At 44.6% G+C, this 17,151-nt stretch overlaps 1 protein-coding gene across 1 annotated transcript in view; it reads left to right on the top strand.

Annotated features, from left to right (window-relative positions):
• Positions 1 to 17,151, top strand: part of MAN1C1 (mannosidase alpha class 1C member 1) — a 287,547-nt gene that overhangs the window by 114,464 nt on the left and 155,932 nt on the right. Inside the window, exon 2 of the mRNA XM_060784442.2 lies at positions 6,974 to 7,070. Within this exon, the coding sequence (XP_060640425.2) occupies positions 6,974 to 7,070 (97 nt within the window). The remainder of the gene's footprint in view (positions 1 to 6,973; positions 7,071 to 17,151) is intronic.

Here is a 17,151-nt window from a genome sequence, read left to right as displayed (position 1 = left end):
TGCATGCTGCTGGAGAGTTTTTTATGGTGTCGTAAATTATTTAAATTAGCCTCCCCGCACAAGCGGTACCTAAATTTCCTACTTGAGAGATGCAACTGTCTTTCAGGTTGCAAAGTTTGATAGCAAGCTAGACAAATGGCCGGAAGCTCACTCCAACCCGAGCTGGCTTCGAACTCATAACCTCTCGGTCAGTAGTGATTTTAATGCAGCTGACTCCCAACCAGCTGCACCACAACCCGGTCCAAACTAACACTTATTGGAAGTTTAAAGTATAATGCACTGGTGCCATAGTAGTTAAGCCATGTATCCACTTTGTGTGCTGACTGTCTATTTATTGGAGGAATTAAGTTGGAAGGTTCCATTGATTTTTGCCATGAAAAACTCCAGAAGGAAACAATCTTTAAAGTTAATTCACCTCACGTTTGCAACCACATTGAGCAATTAGGGTTTTTTTTTTTAAAAAAAAAGAAAAAAGTCAGGATTCTAATAGGATGTTCTCTTTCTAAAGATCCAGGCATTATAGAATAGTCTGGTTGTAAAACACTTGTAAGACTACAGCAGTACATGGAGTGGGAGTTGCCAGTTGTACAAGCTGGGTTTGGAAAGGCAGAGGCATGAGAAACCAAATTGCCAATATCCACTGGATAATGGAGAATGGCAGGGAGTTTCAGAAAAACATCTATTTCTGTTGTATTGACTATTCAAAAGCCTTTGACTTTCTGGATCATAATAAATTGAGGCAAGTTCTTGGTGGGATGGGGATCCCAAGTCACTTTGTCTGTCTCCTAAGGAATCTGTATAACAACCAAGTAGCAATAGTAAGAACGGACCATGGAACAATAGACTGGTTCAAGATTGGAAAAGGCGTATGGCAGGATTGTATACTCTCACCCAACCTATTCAACTTGTATGCAGAACACATCATGCGATGTGTGGAGCTTGATAAATCCAAGGCAGGAGTTAAAATGGCTGGAAGAAACATTAACAACCTTAGATATGCAGATGATACCACTTTGGTGGCTGAAAGCGAGGAGGAGCTGAGGAGCCTTCTAACCAAGGTGAAAGAAAAAAGTACAAAAGCTGGGTTGCAGCTGAACATCAAAACAACCAAGATGATGGCAACAAGAATGATTGACAACTGGGAAATAGAGGGAGAAAATGTGGAGGCAATGACAGACTTTGTATTTTTAAGCGCAAAGATTACTGCAGACGTAGACTGCAGCCAGGAAATCAGAAGACCTTTCCTTCTTGGGAGGAGAGCAATGACGAATCTCGATCAAAGAGTGAAGAGTAGAGACATCACACTGGCAACGAAGATCTGCTTGGGTAAAGCAATATTTCCCGTAGCAAAATATGGATGTGAGAGCTGGACCATAAGGAAGGCTGAGCGAAGGAAGATAGTCGCTTTCAAACTGTGATGTGGGAGGAAAATTCTGAGAGTGTCTTGGACCGCAAGAAGATCCAAACAGTCCATACTTGAGGAAATAAAGCTCGATTGCTCACTGGAGGGAAGGATATTAGAGGCAAAGATGAAGTACTTTGGCCACATAATGAGAAGACAGGAAAGCTTGGAGAAGAGAATGATGCTGGGGATAATGGAAGGAAAAAGGAAGAGGGGCCGACCAAGGGCAAGATGGATGAATCTTATCATTGAAATGACTGGCTTGGCCTTGAAGGAGCTGGGGGTGGCAACGGCCAACATGGAATCATAGAATCAAAGAGTTGGAAGAGACCTCATGGGCCATCCAGTCCAACCCCTTGCCAAGAAGCAGGAATGTTGCATTCAAATCACCCCTGACAGATGGCCATCCAGCCTCTGTTTAAAAGCTTCCAAAGAAGGAGCCTCCACCACACTCTGGGGCAGAGAGTTCCACTGCTGAACGGCTCTCACAATCAGGAAGTTTTTTCTCATGTTCAGATGGAATCTCCTTTCTTGTAAATTGAAGCCATTGTTTCGCGTCCTAGTCTCCAGGGAAGCAGAAAACAAGCTTGCTCCCTCCTCCCTGTGGATTCTTCTCACATATTTATACATAGCTATCATGTTTCCTCTCAGCCTTCTCTTCTTCAGGCTAAACATGCCCAGCTCCTCATAGGGCTTGTTCTCCAGACCCATGGAGCTCTGACATGGGCTGGTCCAGGAGCTCAGGAAGCAACTGAATGAAAAAACAACAAAAGATACATAGGGTTCTGTAATACAGTAATAACAAATGCAGACCATTTTAAATAAGGACAATATATAACCGTAACTTTGGAATTGGGGGCTTATATCTCACCACCATTTGCTGTCAGCTCTAAGCTTAGAACTGAGAAGTAGAGAACATTTCCCCTTGACTGATGAAGTCAAAAGAGAGATGCTGGCAATAATAAGCCTTTGTTTGGTTGTTTGGCCAGGAGGATTAGCCCTAACCACTCTCCGTCCATCACTGTCTCTCATGCTCTATCTCACCCTCTCACTCCCTTCTCTCTTTCAATCCTAATTGCAAATGAAAAAAAAAAACAGGTGGTGGTATATTATCTTCAGTTAATTGAGCTGCGTGGCAAGAGTCTCATCTGGCCTGTTGAACAGATGGAGCAAATGCCATTGGTGGGTTCCTGGACTGCAGCGTGTCTATCCAAAGACCGGTCCCAGAAAACCTGGTTGAAACGTTCTTGTTCTTGGTGAGAGTGCTACTGAAAAATCACACCTGCGCCACCAGGGCTATGAGAGCATAGACTGTTTTTTGCTCGAATTGACCCACTGTGCAGAAAATGAGCCTCCTGCTAGTCTCAGGCTCCAAGTAAAGCATGACAGAGAGCAAAATAGCTCTCATTGCAATTGGGCTGATGTGCTGTTATGAGAGGTAATGGGGATACAAATGTTTGCCACACATACACTACAAACAAAGGCAACACTTTGTCTTGGGGTAGTGGGGGAGATAATTTTTATGGGATGAAGGCCTTGGTAGGTGGGAATCCTTTCAGTAATTTGGTGCTACAGCTAGATCAGTGAAGCCCATTATATTTTGGTATAGAGCAGCGTTTCTCAACCTGGGGGTCACGAGGAGGTGTCAGACAGTTATTTCATGTAGATCTTGTTAGAACAAAGCCCTGCATAACCTCAAAGGGTCAATGTCCAAAAGGTCAAACAGGAATCTCCAAATACCACATCCTGGATTTGCCTTTTCCAAAAGAACTCAAGGGCACAAAGTTACATCCCAGCAGGGCAACCCAGACAGATAACATGGTCGATAGTATCAGAAGATGATAAGTCCAGTACAGCCAACAGGGACACACTTCCACCAGCCCAGGTCATGGAAAGATTATCCACTAAGGCAGCGTTTCTCAACCTGGAGGTCATGAGGGAGGTGTCAGAGGGGTCACCGAAGACCATCAGAAAACACAGTATTTTCTGTTGGTCATGGGGTGGGGTGGGGTATGTGTGGGAAATTTGACCCAATTCTATCACTGGTGGGGTTCAGAATGCTCTTTGCTTGTAGGTAACTAGAAATCCCAGCAACTACAACTCCCAAATGACAAAATCGATTACTTTGTCTGGGTCTGTATGGTTTTTCATAGGATCTATAACTTGTAGTTATAGTATGGAGTATAGTATGTAGTATAGTATGGAGCCCCCGGTGGCACAGTGGGTTAAAGCACTGAGCTGCTGAGCTTGTTGATCGAAAGGTTGCAGGTTCGATTCCGGGGAGCGGCGTGAGCTTCCGCTGTCAGCCCTAGCTTCTGCCAACCTAGCAGTTCGAAAACATGCAAATGTGAGTAGATCAATAGGTACCGCTCCGGCGGGAAGGTAACGGCGTTCCATGCAGTCATGCCAGCCACATGACCTTGGAGGTGTCTGGCTCTTTGGCTTAGAAATGGAGATGAGCACCACACCCCAGAGTCAGACATGACTGGATTTAATGTCAGGGGACTACCTTTACCTTTACCTTATAACATGTAGTAGCAAGCTAGATGTTAGTTCCTGGTAAAGTGGGCAGTGCAGAAGAATATGTGGGATGGAATTCAGCTATCCTATGCTAAAGACGCAAAGCCTCTTGTCGCTCAGTAGACCATCAAGTCTTCCTCTGTGGAGCGGAGATGGCATAATATTAAACCCAGAGGAGGCTGTTGTTCCCAGATGGGAAAGGCATTCAACCATCCTTGCAGGCATAGGAAGACGTGATCTCACATGTGGTGCTGACAGTGCCAAAATTGAACATTATAATCAGTCCATGGATTGTTTGACTTGGCATTGAATTGAAGTTTGTGACCTCAGAAAGTTCTGAAATCTTTGTTAGCCTTTAGGTTATAGCAGTGGTTACCAATCTTTTTTTGACAAGGGACCACTTTGACCAGAGACCTCTTCGAACAGGGACCACTTTGACCAGGGACCACTCTCCAACATTAGTACCAAAAGGGTTACCAATCTGTTTTTGGTCAACTTTAGATTCGGTTTGGTTATTTGGGGTGCTGATTCAGAAAACTGCATTGGATAGACCACATCAGCTCTAGTTTCTGATACAGAACATATGTCATCCAGTAGTCGCCATCTGCTCGCTCACAGAAAACCATATTTAATAATCTAGAGCCGCAGAGCTTATTTTAGGTCCGCGCTCTAGGTTGGGAACCACTGGGTTGTAGGGGGTTTTTTTTCTTTAAGAGAGAGGGAGGGAGACCTCATTTAGCAGAAAGCTTGGCATTCAGCCAGTGTTTAAGTCTCTTAAGGATGGATGTGTGTCATTTTTCACTTCCCCTGCCAGCTGGAGCCCCAGTATTTCAGAGGGAAGAGGAAGGGAGGGTTTTGTTTGTTTCCATGTGTCAATGACCTCTGTGCATGTGAGTCCTTCCAGGAAGGCCAGTTTGAGGATTACTGGGAAATCTCTCCCCAGTCAAAGAACAGCCAGGAGAGATAGTTTAAGAAGTCATGAAGTCTTCTTATCTTTCCAGGGCTTGAAGGGTTTTTATTTTATTTTTTAAAAAATGCCATTTCCATTCTATTTCTATTTCTTGCACATGGCTTCCAGGGTTGTCTTAGCCAAGTTTTCTTTAGGTCAATGAAGTATTTCAGGAAACAAACAGCAAGTTTGCCTTCGACAATACATTAAACAGGAAGTTATTTTTTAAGAAAGTTATCTAAAAGAAGATTTGCTTGTCCTCTTTTTATTTCCACTCATCGCAGTGCTTTCAAAAACAATCCAAAGGGCAAACAACAGGGACAGCAATATCTGTTTCAGGCTGTCTCCATCCATCCCTTGTCTTTAGCCTCTGCACCAAAAAACATGATACCATCTGCTGCTCACACGGCTTCCATTAGTCCCAGATTTGCCTACAGAAAAAAAAAAGAAATCCAAGTGAACATATGTTTGAAGCACACCTCACTTTGTGTGCCATCTTGGTTTAAAAAGTTGTATATGTGAAAAAAAATCTACATACATACATACATATATACATATATGCTCTATACATAATGAGTACCTTAAAACAAAAGAACCAATGAATGAAATCACACCAAATTTGGCAACAAAACGTCTCACAACACAAGGAGTGACCATCACTCAAAATATTATGGTTTTGTCATTTGGGAGTTGTAGTTGCTGGGATTTATAGTTCACCTATAATCAAAGAGCATTCAGAACTCCACCAACGATGGAATTGAATCAAACTTGGCACACAGGACTCCCCTGATCAACAGAAAACACTTGAAGGGTTTTGGAGTTGTTGTTCACCTACATCTAGAGAGCACTGTGGACTCAAACAATGAGGGATCTGGACCAAACTTGGCACAAATACTCAATATGCCCAAATGTGAACACTGGTGGAGTTTGGGGAAAATAGAATCTTGACATTTGGGAGTTGTAGTTGCTGGGATTTATAGTTCACCTACAATCACAGAGCATTCTGAACCCTAGAATTGGGCCAAACCTCCCACACAGAACCCCCATGTGGGCCACAGCAATGCGTGGCAGGGGATGGCTAGTGTGTGTGTGTGTGTGTGTGTGTGTGTGTGTGTGTGTATGTGTGTGTATGTGTGTGTATGTGTGTGTGTGTATATATATATATATATATATATATTGGTGTCAGGAGCACCTTGAAAAACTGCAAGTTGCTTCTTGTGTGAGAGAATTGGCCATCTGCAAGGACGTTGCCCAGGGGATGCCCAGATGTTTTGATGTTTTACCATCCATGTGGGAGGCTTCTCTCATGTCCTCACATGGGGAGCTGGAGCTGACAGAGGGAGCTCATGCACGCTCTCCCCGGATTCAAACAGGCAACCTTCAGGTTAGCAGTCCTGCCAGCACAAGGGTTTAATACAGTGGTTCTCAACCTGGGGTCCCCAGATGTTTTTGACCTTCAACTCTCAGAAATCCTAACAGCTGGTAAATTGGCTGGGATTTCTGGGAGTTGAAGGCCAAAAGCATCTGGGGACCCCAGGTTGAGAACCACTGGTTTAACAAATCTAATGCATAGTAGATTGCTAGGATACGAGAGGTTGAAAAAGTTTCTTATGTTCGCTGAAATTCTCAGAATTCACTTACACAATGGCCAGTGGCCATGCAAGCTATAATCCAAAAATGTCATTGTCCCAACCTTGGAATTTATCTTTGTAAGTACTGTGCTGAAGATACGTCTTGTGTGCTTGGAGAATTGTTGGTTTGTGTTCATTTTTCCAGTGCCGCAAAACATTATGTTTCTTGATCCATTTCCATTGTGCCTGGGGGAAAATTTCGTACAATCGGGGGGCATTCTATCAGCACAATTTGTCTGTGATTTTTAAATAGGTTTCGAGACAATAGCTTCTCTTTCCAACTGAGATACAAAGCCCTGTCTTTGTTTTTGCCCCTGTGGGTGCGCATCCACATTTGATTTAGAGCCTTCTGTATTATAGCACATCTCTTTTCTCAGTCCTGTGATCTGCCTTTCTGTGCCGCTTTCTCAAAGGCTGCAAGTGAAACAGTTTGATAGTTGACTAACCACAAGTTCCCTCTCTTTCTTGCAGATGATGAAGTTTGCTTGGGATAACTACAAGCAATATGCCTTGGGGAAAAATGAACTCAGACCACTCACGAAGAATGGACATATCGGGAACATGTTTGGTGAGCTGAACTGAAGTTTACTGAAACCTTCCCAGATTTTGTATTCTTCCTGAATGTTTAGGAGGTGCAAGATAGGGCTGAAGATAGTCACACTTTCATTGAGGAGTTTGTCATGGCAATGAATGAATTTGCAGAAACCCCCCTTTAGGAGAAGGATATTGATCAAGTTTATTTATTTTCTATATTTTTTACCCCGCCCTTCTCACTCCCGAGGGTGGACTCAGGGCAGCCTCACAAAAGCATCATAGGATGCCAATATCATAAAAACAATCAACAATCAGCAATACATTAAAATATTAAAACAGTAATTAAACAGTTATTTAAACACGCCTGTTAAAATCAGAATCCAAAATCCAGAGTCCAAGGTCCAGTCCGAGTTAATTCATTGTCTTAAAACTTATTTTACCTGCTGTTATTACTGGTCGAACACTCGGTCCCATAGCCAGGTCTTAAGCTTCCTTCTGAAAGACAGAAGGGAGGTGGCCAATCTGATGTCCCTGGGGAGGGAGTGCCACAGATGGGGGGCCACTGCAGAGAAGGCCCTGTCCCTCATCCCCACCAGTCGCATTTGCGATGGCGGTGGGATCGAGAGCAGGACCTCCCCAGATGATCTTAAATTTGGTGATGGTTTGTAAAAGGAGATACGTTTGGGCAGGTAGTCTGGGCCCGAACCATTTAGGGCTTTAAAGGGAAGTCTGACTTGGCCACGGTAGTACACGCTCTGGTCACATCCCGCCTTGACTACTGCAACGCTCTCTACGTGGGGCTGCCCTTGAAGACGGCCCGGAAGCTCCAGCTAGTCCAGCGTGCTGCAGCCATGTTACTAACAGCAGCGGGACGCAGGGAGCACACAACGCCCTTGTTGTCCCAGCTCCACTGGCTGCCGATCTGCTACCGGGCCCAATTCAAGGTGCTGGTGTTGGCCTACAAAGCCCTAAACGGTTCCGGCCCAAAATACCTGTCTGACCGCATCTCGGCCTATGAGCCCACGAGGACCTTGAGATCATCTGGGGAGGCCCTTCTCTCGATCCCGCCTGCCTCACAGGCACGCCTGGCGGGGACGAGGGATAGGGCCTTCTCGGTGGTGGCCCCCCGGCTGTGGAACACCCTCCCTGTAGACATCAGACAGGCGCCCTCCCTTATGACATTCCGCAAGAGCCTAAAGACGTGGTTGTTTGAGAAGGCGTTTGACTAAGTGCTACAACAAATTGGCAGTTATGAGTGGAACGGAATATGGATAATGAGATTGGATTGTGATTCTATGATGAGACGTCGCGAATGATTTAGAGTAATGGTATTATTAATAGTGATGTTGTTATTGTTGTTTATGATATTGCTTTTATTGTAAATTGTCTTTTTATATGTTGTATACCGCCCTAGGGCTGAGAACGGCGGTCAACAAATGCAGTAAATAAATAAATAAACCAGCACTTTGAATTGTGCTCAAAAGCTGATTGGCAGCCAGTGGAGCTGGTGTAACAGAGTTGTGTGCTCCCTGTAAGCCGCTCCAGTGAGCAACCTGTCTGCCGACCATTGGACTAATTGAAGCTTCCAGGCAGTCTTCAGATGCAGCCCCATGTAGAGTGCGTTGCAGTAGTCTATTTGGGATGTAACAAGATCGTGGACCACCGTGGCCAAGTCAGACTTCCAGCACCTCAATGGTGCTGATCAACTCACGATAGTCATGAAATTGTCTCTTGTTCCATTGCTTTTCCACGATGTACATGCTATATCAATAACTGATGTTCATGATTGTAATGGAGCCATGCCTCCTTGTTCTTCTGCACACATGTGGAAGGTTATTGTGCTGTCGCACGCTGGGTCTGTAGAAAGACTACAGACAGGACATAAATTCTGTGTGCCCAACGGGATGCCGAGGCTGCCTCAGATTAGAGGCCTTTGGATTTCCTTAAACAGAGTCCTTAGATTGCTTAAAGGTTCAACAAAGTTATTTATTATTGAAATCAAACAGATACTTCAAGGCTTTCTTAATAGTCTATTGGGTCTCTCAGTCTTGTCCACAGGGGACAGGCACTATCTTCATAACTGTATTTTGACTAATGGGGAAATCCTTCACCTCTTATCTGGGCAGTCTGTCTTTGCCTCTGTTGGCGTGGAGCCCCTACACCGGGTACCAACTGCTTCTGGCTGTCGCGAGTGGCCCTTACCAGACAGAGTCCTTTGTAGACTTCCAGGGGAAAAGAAGGTCTTCAGGTTTCAGTGATGGCTGGCTGAAGCGCTATGGGACCGGATTCCCTCAGCAAAGGAGCTGTAAGGCTGTAAAATTCTCAGCAAAAAAGCTGTGCTGAGACTGTATCTCTCTGGCCAAGCTATGGGGCTGTATATCTCCCCGGCCAAGCTGTAAAAGACGAAGCTTTCTACAGGAGCTCCTGGTTTTATGTCCTGTATGAAAGGCTTCTCTGTATGGACTGACCCAAAATGGCTCCTATTCCCTCCAAAACCCAAAAAAGGGGCGGGACTAGGGAACCTAATGATAATTGACAGGTCATAAATCCAATAAATGCAAATTAAGGAAAGCCATCTAACTACAAAGGCATAGAACTTTAAAATACATGCAGTAATCAACAAATAGCAAGATAAGCTGGAGCTCCTGGTGTGGCTGTACCAGAACAGTTATAATAACCCTAAAGTGTTGGGTAGAGTGGGCATAAACCATTGCCAGAGTCTGAGCAAGTATGTGTATCTGCACAGGAACAAAAGTCCACAACCAAAATCTCTAATAGAAGGGAACTTTAGGGCAGATGACTGGCTTCAACACACAGCCATGAAATGTTTACTTTCCATCCTTTTTCAGCGGTCAGGAGAGGAATTGCATAGGCAGAACTGAAAAGTGTTTTCTACTTACCTTTGTGGTCAGTATGAGAAAACTAGTATTGACAGGAAATAGTATGCGTTCTAGCCATGTTATCAATAGATTTAAAGGCGACTCATCAGCAAAGCTCTCAGAGCAGTCAACAGTAAAACTAGTACACTCATTGTGATGTGAGAAGCAACCGAACAATAAAATCAGATAATTAGTATGTCTCAGCCACATGGCAGGTCCAAATTTAGGGAGCATAATATCATGGCAGCTTTAGTATTTTCCTTCTCTGTGTACTTACTCAACAGTGCTGGCAAACTACCCACACAGAACCCTCATGACCCATAGAAAATACTGTGTTTTCTGGTGGTCTTTGGTGACCCTTCTGACACCCCCCACTGGTGCCCCCCCTTGGGGTCTTGACTTCCCAGGTTGAGAAATGCTGCCTTAAGGCCATCCAGTCCAACTCCCTTCACCAGGGCAAGAAAACATAATCAAAGCCCTGCTGACAAAGGGCCATCCAGCCATTCACACACACACATATATGTATATGTGTGTATATGGACTGACTACTGATCTATTTCTAGGCAGAATTCAAAGTGTTTGGGTTGATATCTAAATTATTATTATTTTATTATTATTAAACTTTATTTGTACCCCGCTAACATCTCCCGAAGGACTCGATGCAGCTTACAAAGGCCAAGATCTCAACACAACAACAGCATAACAATACAACTCAAAAGCAAAATCAAAAACATAAAGCAATAACAACAAAACATTACACCATAACACAGTAAAAACTAGGGCCAGGCCAAGTAATGGGTACAGATTAAAAAGTGCTGGGTGTGACAGGTGGTATGTTGGATTTCAGGGCAAGTGCAATGTGCAGAGAATCTTAAAATTCTAATAAAGTGCTTCTGGGACATAATCCTGGAGTTTTCTTATTCCGAAAGGCACATTGGAATACCCAGGTCTTCAAGCTCTTCCTAAATACTGCCAACGTGGGTGCTAGTCTGATGTCTTTGGGGAGGGTGTTCCAAAGTCAGGGGGCAACCACAGAAAAGGCCCTGTCTCTCGTCCCCACCAAACGCGCCTGCGACGCAGGCAGGATCGCGAGCAGGGCCTCTCTGGATGAACGAAGGGAACGTGTGGGTTCATAAACGGAGATGCGGTCACGCAGGTAGGCAAGTCCCAAACCGTTTAAGGCTTTGTAGGTAAGCACCTGCACCTTGAATTGGGATCGGAAGGTAAACGGCAGCCAATGGAGCTCCTTAAACAGGAGGGTTGACATCTCTCTGTAAGGAGCACCAGTTAACATCCTGGCCGCCGCCCGTTGGACCAGTTGGAATTTCCGAGCCGTTTTCAAGGGCAGCCCCACGTAGAGCGCCCTATATATCTAAAGCCCTATATAGTTCAGGTTATCCTCCCACCAAAGTCTCCACTCTCTTAAGTTTTTCTGGTGGGAATTTTGGAGAAGGCCTTCTTGTTAGTAGAAAGTGCATCACCAAAGAGCATGCCATTCGCCAATGTGCTCTTAGCTCCTTCCATTATGTCCCTAGATCCACTGTAGACCCTACATAATAGAGGTGGTGGTGGTAGGGTTCTTCCTCATCAAAAGGATAAGCCCCCCAAATCTCCCCTTGTTTAAATTGCGGCAGTACTCACAGTCTGGCAGCATATTTTTTTCTGGAGCTGTACATCTCTGAATCAGCCAAGTATTTCCATTTGCAACAGTTCTGTGGTTCAGAGGCAAAGGTAGCACTCATGAAATATTGAATATATGAATCAATATTAAAGGCTTTGCTTTGTGTGCTTACTGGTTTGTATAATTTTCTCTTTAGCAGATTATAGTTGTTTGGGGTAATTCAAATACTTGTGCCACTTAGACAGCCACTGTTTTGTTTGTTGTTTTCACCCTGCACCTGTTCTGTTTTTCTGATGCTAAACAGCTCATTTGTCACCTTAGTTCCACAGTATCAGCAACTTTTGATTTGCCAGTTTGATTTTTTAAAAAAAAGAAAAATGATTAAACTGAACAGAAATGCTCTCTTGGCTAGTTCTGTAAAGTCATGCATAAACTTAACTGTAGGTTTCCTGGTCACAGTGGTTTCAGATCTGGCACCTTTGTTGAAGTGGCCCCAGCTGGCATCTTTAGAGGTTGTCGCCTGCTCTCTTCACTTGGATCGCTTCAGCCTGGTGAGCCTTAAGATTGCCAGAAGGACGGCTGGGAATTGTGAAGGCTGCCATATGTAGCCTGGACACGTGCCCATCATGCCTGGTTAAGGATGGATGGCCACGGTTGAGAGCTGCCTGCTGCTGCAGATAATGAACTGCTCTCGGAGTGTCTTGATATTTTTCTCCTTCATATGTTTTCTGATGGACATCTAGCCAGCTACAGTTTTGTCTTGAACGCTACCTTTCTGAAGAAGCTGGTTGAGTATTTGGTATCGGTATCGTAATGGCCATATTTCTTGGATTACTCAACTGTCCTTGACTCTTTCAGATCCCAGTTGTCCCAATGGACCATTTATTTCTGACAAATGGAGAAGGGAATATTTGCTCCTAATTCTCTTATGCCTTTGACATCTTGTTCTGCATTTTTGAACATCTGGTGGATGTTAACTGTTCTAGCTCTGAACTGGCTTTGTTCCTTTTTATTGAATTGATAACAAAAATAGAATCATAGAAAAACAGAATCATAGAGTAGGAAGAGACCTCATGGGTCATCCAGTCCAACCCCCTGCCAAGAAGCAGGAAAATTGCATTCAAAGCACCCCCCAACAGATGACCATCCAGCCTCTGTTTAAAAGCTTTCAAAGAAGGAGACTCTACCACACTCCGGGGCAGAGAGTTCCACTGCTGAACAGCTTTCACAGTCGGGACGTTCTTCCTAATGTTCAGATGGCATCTCCTTTTGTGATGGCGCGAGTGGCACCACCTATGTGTAGAACTGTTAGTTGCAAGATTTAAACTGTTGTATCATGCTCAATCCTGCCTTTTTACCCTGGTTATGTATAGTTGTATGGATTGGTTACTTACAGCTGTCAATCAGTAGTGTTTGGCTCCACCTCTTCCTGCAGGAGGGGAGTGCTTCCTTTCTTTTCATTCTGCCATCAGAGTTCCTACCAGATGGACGTGAGTAAGAGACTTGACTCTAAAAGACCCTGATTTAAATTACCTCTCAGCACCAGTTCTGAGGTTTTTTACCCTTGAGACTTATGCTTCATGTTCAGACCAACCTGAACGACGTTGGAAGTCTCAAGCGCCTTCAAACCGGTTCTTTTGGCACCAGAGGAAGATCCTGAGTCTTCAAACATAGGCCATTTGAACTGGGGCTGTGGTTTGCTCCGGCATTCACAGCCATTGAGGAAAGAGGAAACAGGAAAAGCTTCTCAGCTACAAACTCCTGGGACTTCAGAGATTGTAAAGTATATTTCCTTTATCCCTGTTGAAACATCAAGCTTATGCCTGAGAAAGATAACTCATTGTGAATAAATACCATATCGAGTTATCTGGTGTGTTTTGGTCTTTGGGAGTTCCAGTTTCCTATAGGAGGGCAAGAAGCAATCCCCTGGGGAAAGATGCCACGTCCATGCCTCTCTCATTAAGAGTTATAGCCCCCAGGCGCGACGGCACACCTTTCTTGTAGTTTGAAGCCAATGTTCCGTGTCCTAGTCTCCAGGGCAGCAGAAAACAAGTTTGCTCCCTCTTCCCTATGACTTCCTCTCACATATTTACACATGGCTATCATGTCTCCTCTCAGTCTTCTCTTCTTCAGGCTAAACATGCCCAGCTCTTTAAGCCGTTCCTCATAGGGCTTGTTCTCCAGACCCTTGATCATTTTAGTCGCCCTCCTCTGGACACATTCCAGCTTGTCAATATCTCTCTTCAACTGTGGTGCTCAGAATTGGACACAATATTCCAGATGTGGTCTAACCAAGGCAGAATAGAGGAGTAACATGACTTCCCTGGATCTAGACACTATGCTCCTATTGATGCAGGCCAAAATCCCATTGGTTTTTTTTGCCTACGCATCACATTGTTGGCTCATGTTTAACTTGTTGTCCACGAGGACTCCAAGTTCTTTTTCACACATAGGATCATAGAATCAAAGAGTTGGAAGAGACCTCATGGGCCATCCAGTCCAACCCCCTGCCAAGAAGCAGGAATATTGCATTCAAATCACCCCTGACAGATTGCCATCCAGCCTCTGTTTAAAAGCTTCCAAAGAAGGAGCCTCCACCACACTCCGGGGCAGAGAGTTCCACTGCTGAACGGCTCTCACAGTCAGGAAATTCTTCCTCATGTTCAGATGGAATCTCCTCTCTTGTAGTTTGAAGCCATTGTTCCGCGTCCTAGTCTCTGCTCTCAAGCCACATGTCCTTGAGAGAAATGAAAAGTGGTAAATGTCCTTTGTATATGAAGCAACTAGGATGGATTGTGCAGAACTTTGTGTGTTTCCTGTTGCCACTGTTCCTATTGCACCCACTCAACACTGCTTAGTTAACTGAGTCAGGGTTGTCATTCTCAGTTCTGAAGCATAAACAGACTCGTTTTGAGGATCAGAGGAGAGAACCTCCCTGTCTCCTTTCCCTCAACTAAACCATCCAACCAACTCACTTACAATATAGTTCTGTTCCCACTCCACCCAAATTGGCAGCTCCTCCAGTGGTTAAGAAGTTCTAGATTGATTCAGCTGCACTAGATGTTTCTCCTCTATTGATAATATATGCAGCTTTACAGGAATCCAAGAGGTGGAGGTGGAAAAAAAACCTTCTCTGTTCCTCCTGCTTCTAAAAATGGCTTCATTGCCTCTGGGCTTTTGTTCTGCTTCCTCTGACACTTGCTTCTGTGTTATCCGTCAGAATCAGGTTGTTTCATCTGCAAGATTCCAGTTAGTATTCTTGCTCTTTCTCCCAGTAGCCAGCGTTGACCACTGCCTTCCTGTGTTCAGCATAGAGCTTCCTTTCCTTTCCTAGTACTCTCTCCCCATGTGTCTGTGGAAAACTGCAGGCTGGAATTGACTCCTTTTGCCTTTTCTGTGTTGTTTGCTTTCTCATCTTACGCTCCCCCCCCCCCCCCTCACTCAGATGAGTTTCACCCAAAGTGCTCAAGAAATGTGACCCTAAAAAGAAAGAACAAGAGTCAGTGAGGATTTGAAAGTGTTTCAGCAGGCTTGAGTAATTGGCCATACTTAAAAAGGTTTTGCGCTGCATTGATGAATGCTCTCAAGAAAACATCTCGGAGTGAAAAGATCTGCCACCATTCAGGGGAAGGATTTGCCTGACTGCGTATCATTTTCCTAGTGCCTTTCTGAAAGTGAGGTCATTTTACAGAGTCATTTCTCTCCCTGCAATGCAATGTAAGTGTTGGGAAGACACTGTGGCCTGTCAGATTCCTCTCCTCGGAAGTACTGCTAAAAGAGCCGCTCACTGCCTCATAGTCAAAAAGCAGTCCAGAGTCATACACAGTAGTCAGTCCAAACACCAGAATTTATTTATTTTATTTTATTTATTTCGGACATTTGTATCCCATCCTATCTCGACCTCCGCAGAGGGACTCAGGGCGACTAACAACCGGCACAAAAAACAATATAAAAACAGTCAAACAGTCACCAGTTTAAGTCATCGTCCTAAAAGCAATCCGTCAAGTCCATTAAAACCGTTGCTCTTCAAGCAGGTCAACCCTCCTGTTCAAGGAGCTCCACTGGCTGCCGTTCATTTTCCGGTCCCAATTCAAGGTGCAGGTGCTCACCTACAAAGCCCTAAACGGTTTGGGACCTGCCTACCTGCGTGACCGCATCTCCGTATATGAACCCGCACGCTCTCTTCGTTCATCTGGAGATACCCTTCTCACGATCCCACCTGCGTCGCAAGCACGGTTAGTGGGGACGAGGGACAGAGCCTTCTCTGTGGTAGCCCCCCGACTCTGGAACTCCCTCCCCAAGGACATCAGACAAGCCCCTACGTTGGCAGTCTTTAGGAAGAGCTTGAAGACCTGGCTATTCCGGTGTGCCTTTCCAGAATAGGAAAATCTTAGCAATAAAGTCCCTAAAGCACTTTATTAGAAATTAAGATTGTCTGCACATTGCACCTATCCAAAATCCTTATATATCACTCAGCACACTCAGCACTTTTTAATCTGTACCCATTACATTTGCCCGGCCTAGTTTTATTGTATCACAGTGTGTTGTTTTATTGTTTACGGTTATTGCTTTATGTTTTTTGATTTGCTTTGGTTTATATGTAATTGTTATATTGCTGTTTTATTGTTGGCCTTGGCCTTTGTAAGCCGCATCGAGTCCTTCAGGAGATTCTAGCAGGGTACAAATAAAGTTAATAATAATAATAATAGTCTGCAGAGACCTAGCCAGGATTTCACTTGTTTCCAAAAGGTCAGAAGGGATGGAGCAGATCTAATTTCGCTTGGGAGGGAGTTCCACAGCCAAGGGGCCACCACAGAAAAGGCCCTGTCCCTTGTCCCTACCAACCGCGATTACGATGATGGGGGGACAACGAGCAGGCCTCCCCAGATGATCTTAGGGTCCTAGGTGGACAGTAGTGGGAGATACGTTCAGACAAGTAAACTGGGCCAGAACCATTCAGGGATTTATACGCCAAAACCAGCACTTTGAATTGTGCCCGGAAGCTAATAGGCAGCCAGAGGAGCTGGCATAGCAAGGGTGTTGTGCGCTCCCTGTACCCTGCTCCAGTGAGCAACCTGGCTGCCAAGCATTGGACTAGTTGGAACTTCTCGGTAGTCTTCAGAGGCAACCCCATGTAGAGTGCATTGCAGTAGTCTATTCGGGATGTAACCAGAGCATTGACCACTATGGCCAAATCAGACTTCCCAAGGTACGGACGCATTTTTTGTGCTTTGAAACGAAACCTTTGTGATTCTGTGCCGTAGCAGCTATGCAGCTTGAAATACACGTAGCATTCAATTTTATTATTTCATATTTGTACAATAAGCTTCCCAGACGACGTGTGGGAAATTTCTCAAGTTGTTCCTGACACAAACAAAGGAAAAAATCCAAACAAGGGTGAAGCATAAGCGTAGTCCAGAGTTCTTTCTAATATCTTCAATGCCAAACAATATCATCACCAACACAAAAACTGTAACCCAAAATGTAGTCCACTCGCCAAAGTCAAGGACCAATGAAGAGTTCACCAGCAGAAGTCCCAGCTGTAACAGTTGCACCAACGTTGCATGCAGCAGCTAACTAATTCAGCCTCCAGCTACTTTCACAAGTGTTCTGCC

The sequence above is a fragment of the Anolis sagrei genome, chromosome X, assembly GCF_037176765.1.
Source record: "Anolis sagrei isolate rAnoSag1 chromosome X, rAnoSag1.mat, whole genome shotgun sequence".
Lineage (NCBI taxonomy): Eukaryota > Metazoa > Chordata > Lepidosauria > Squamata > Dactyloidae > Anolis > Anolis sagrei.
The sequence above is the reverse complement of the archived record's forward strand: the minus strand, read 5'-3'. Positions and strand labels throughout refer to the sequence as shown.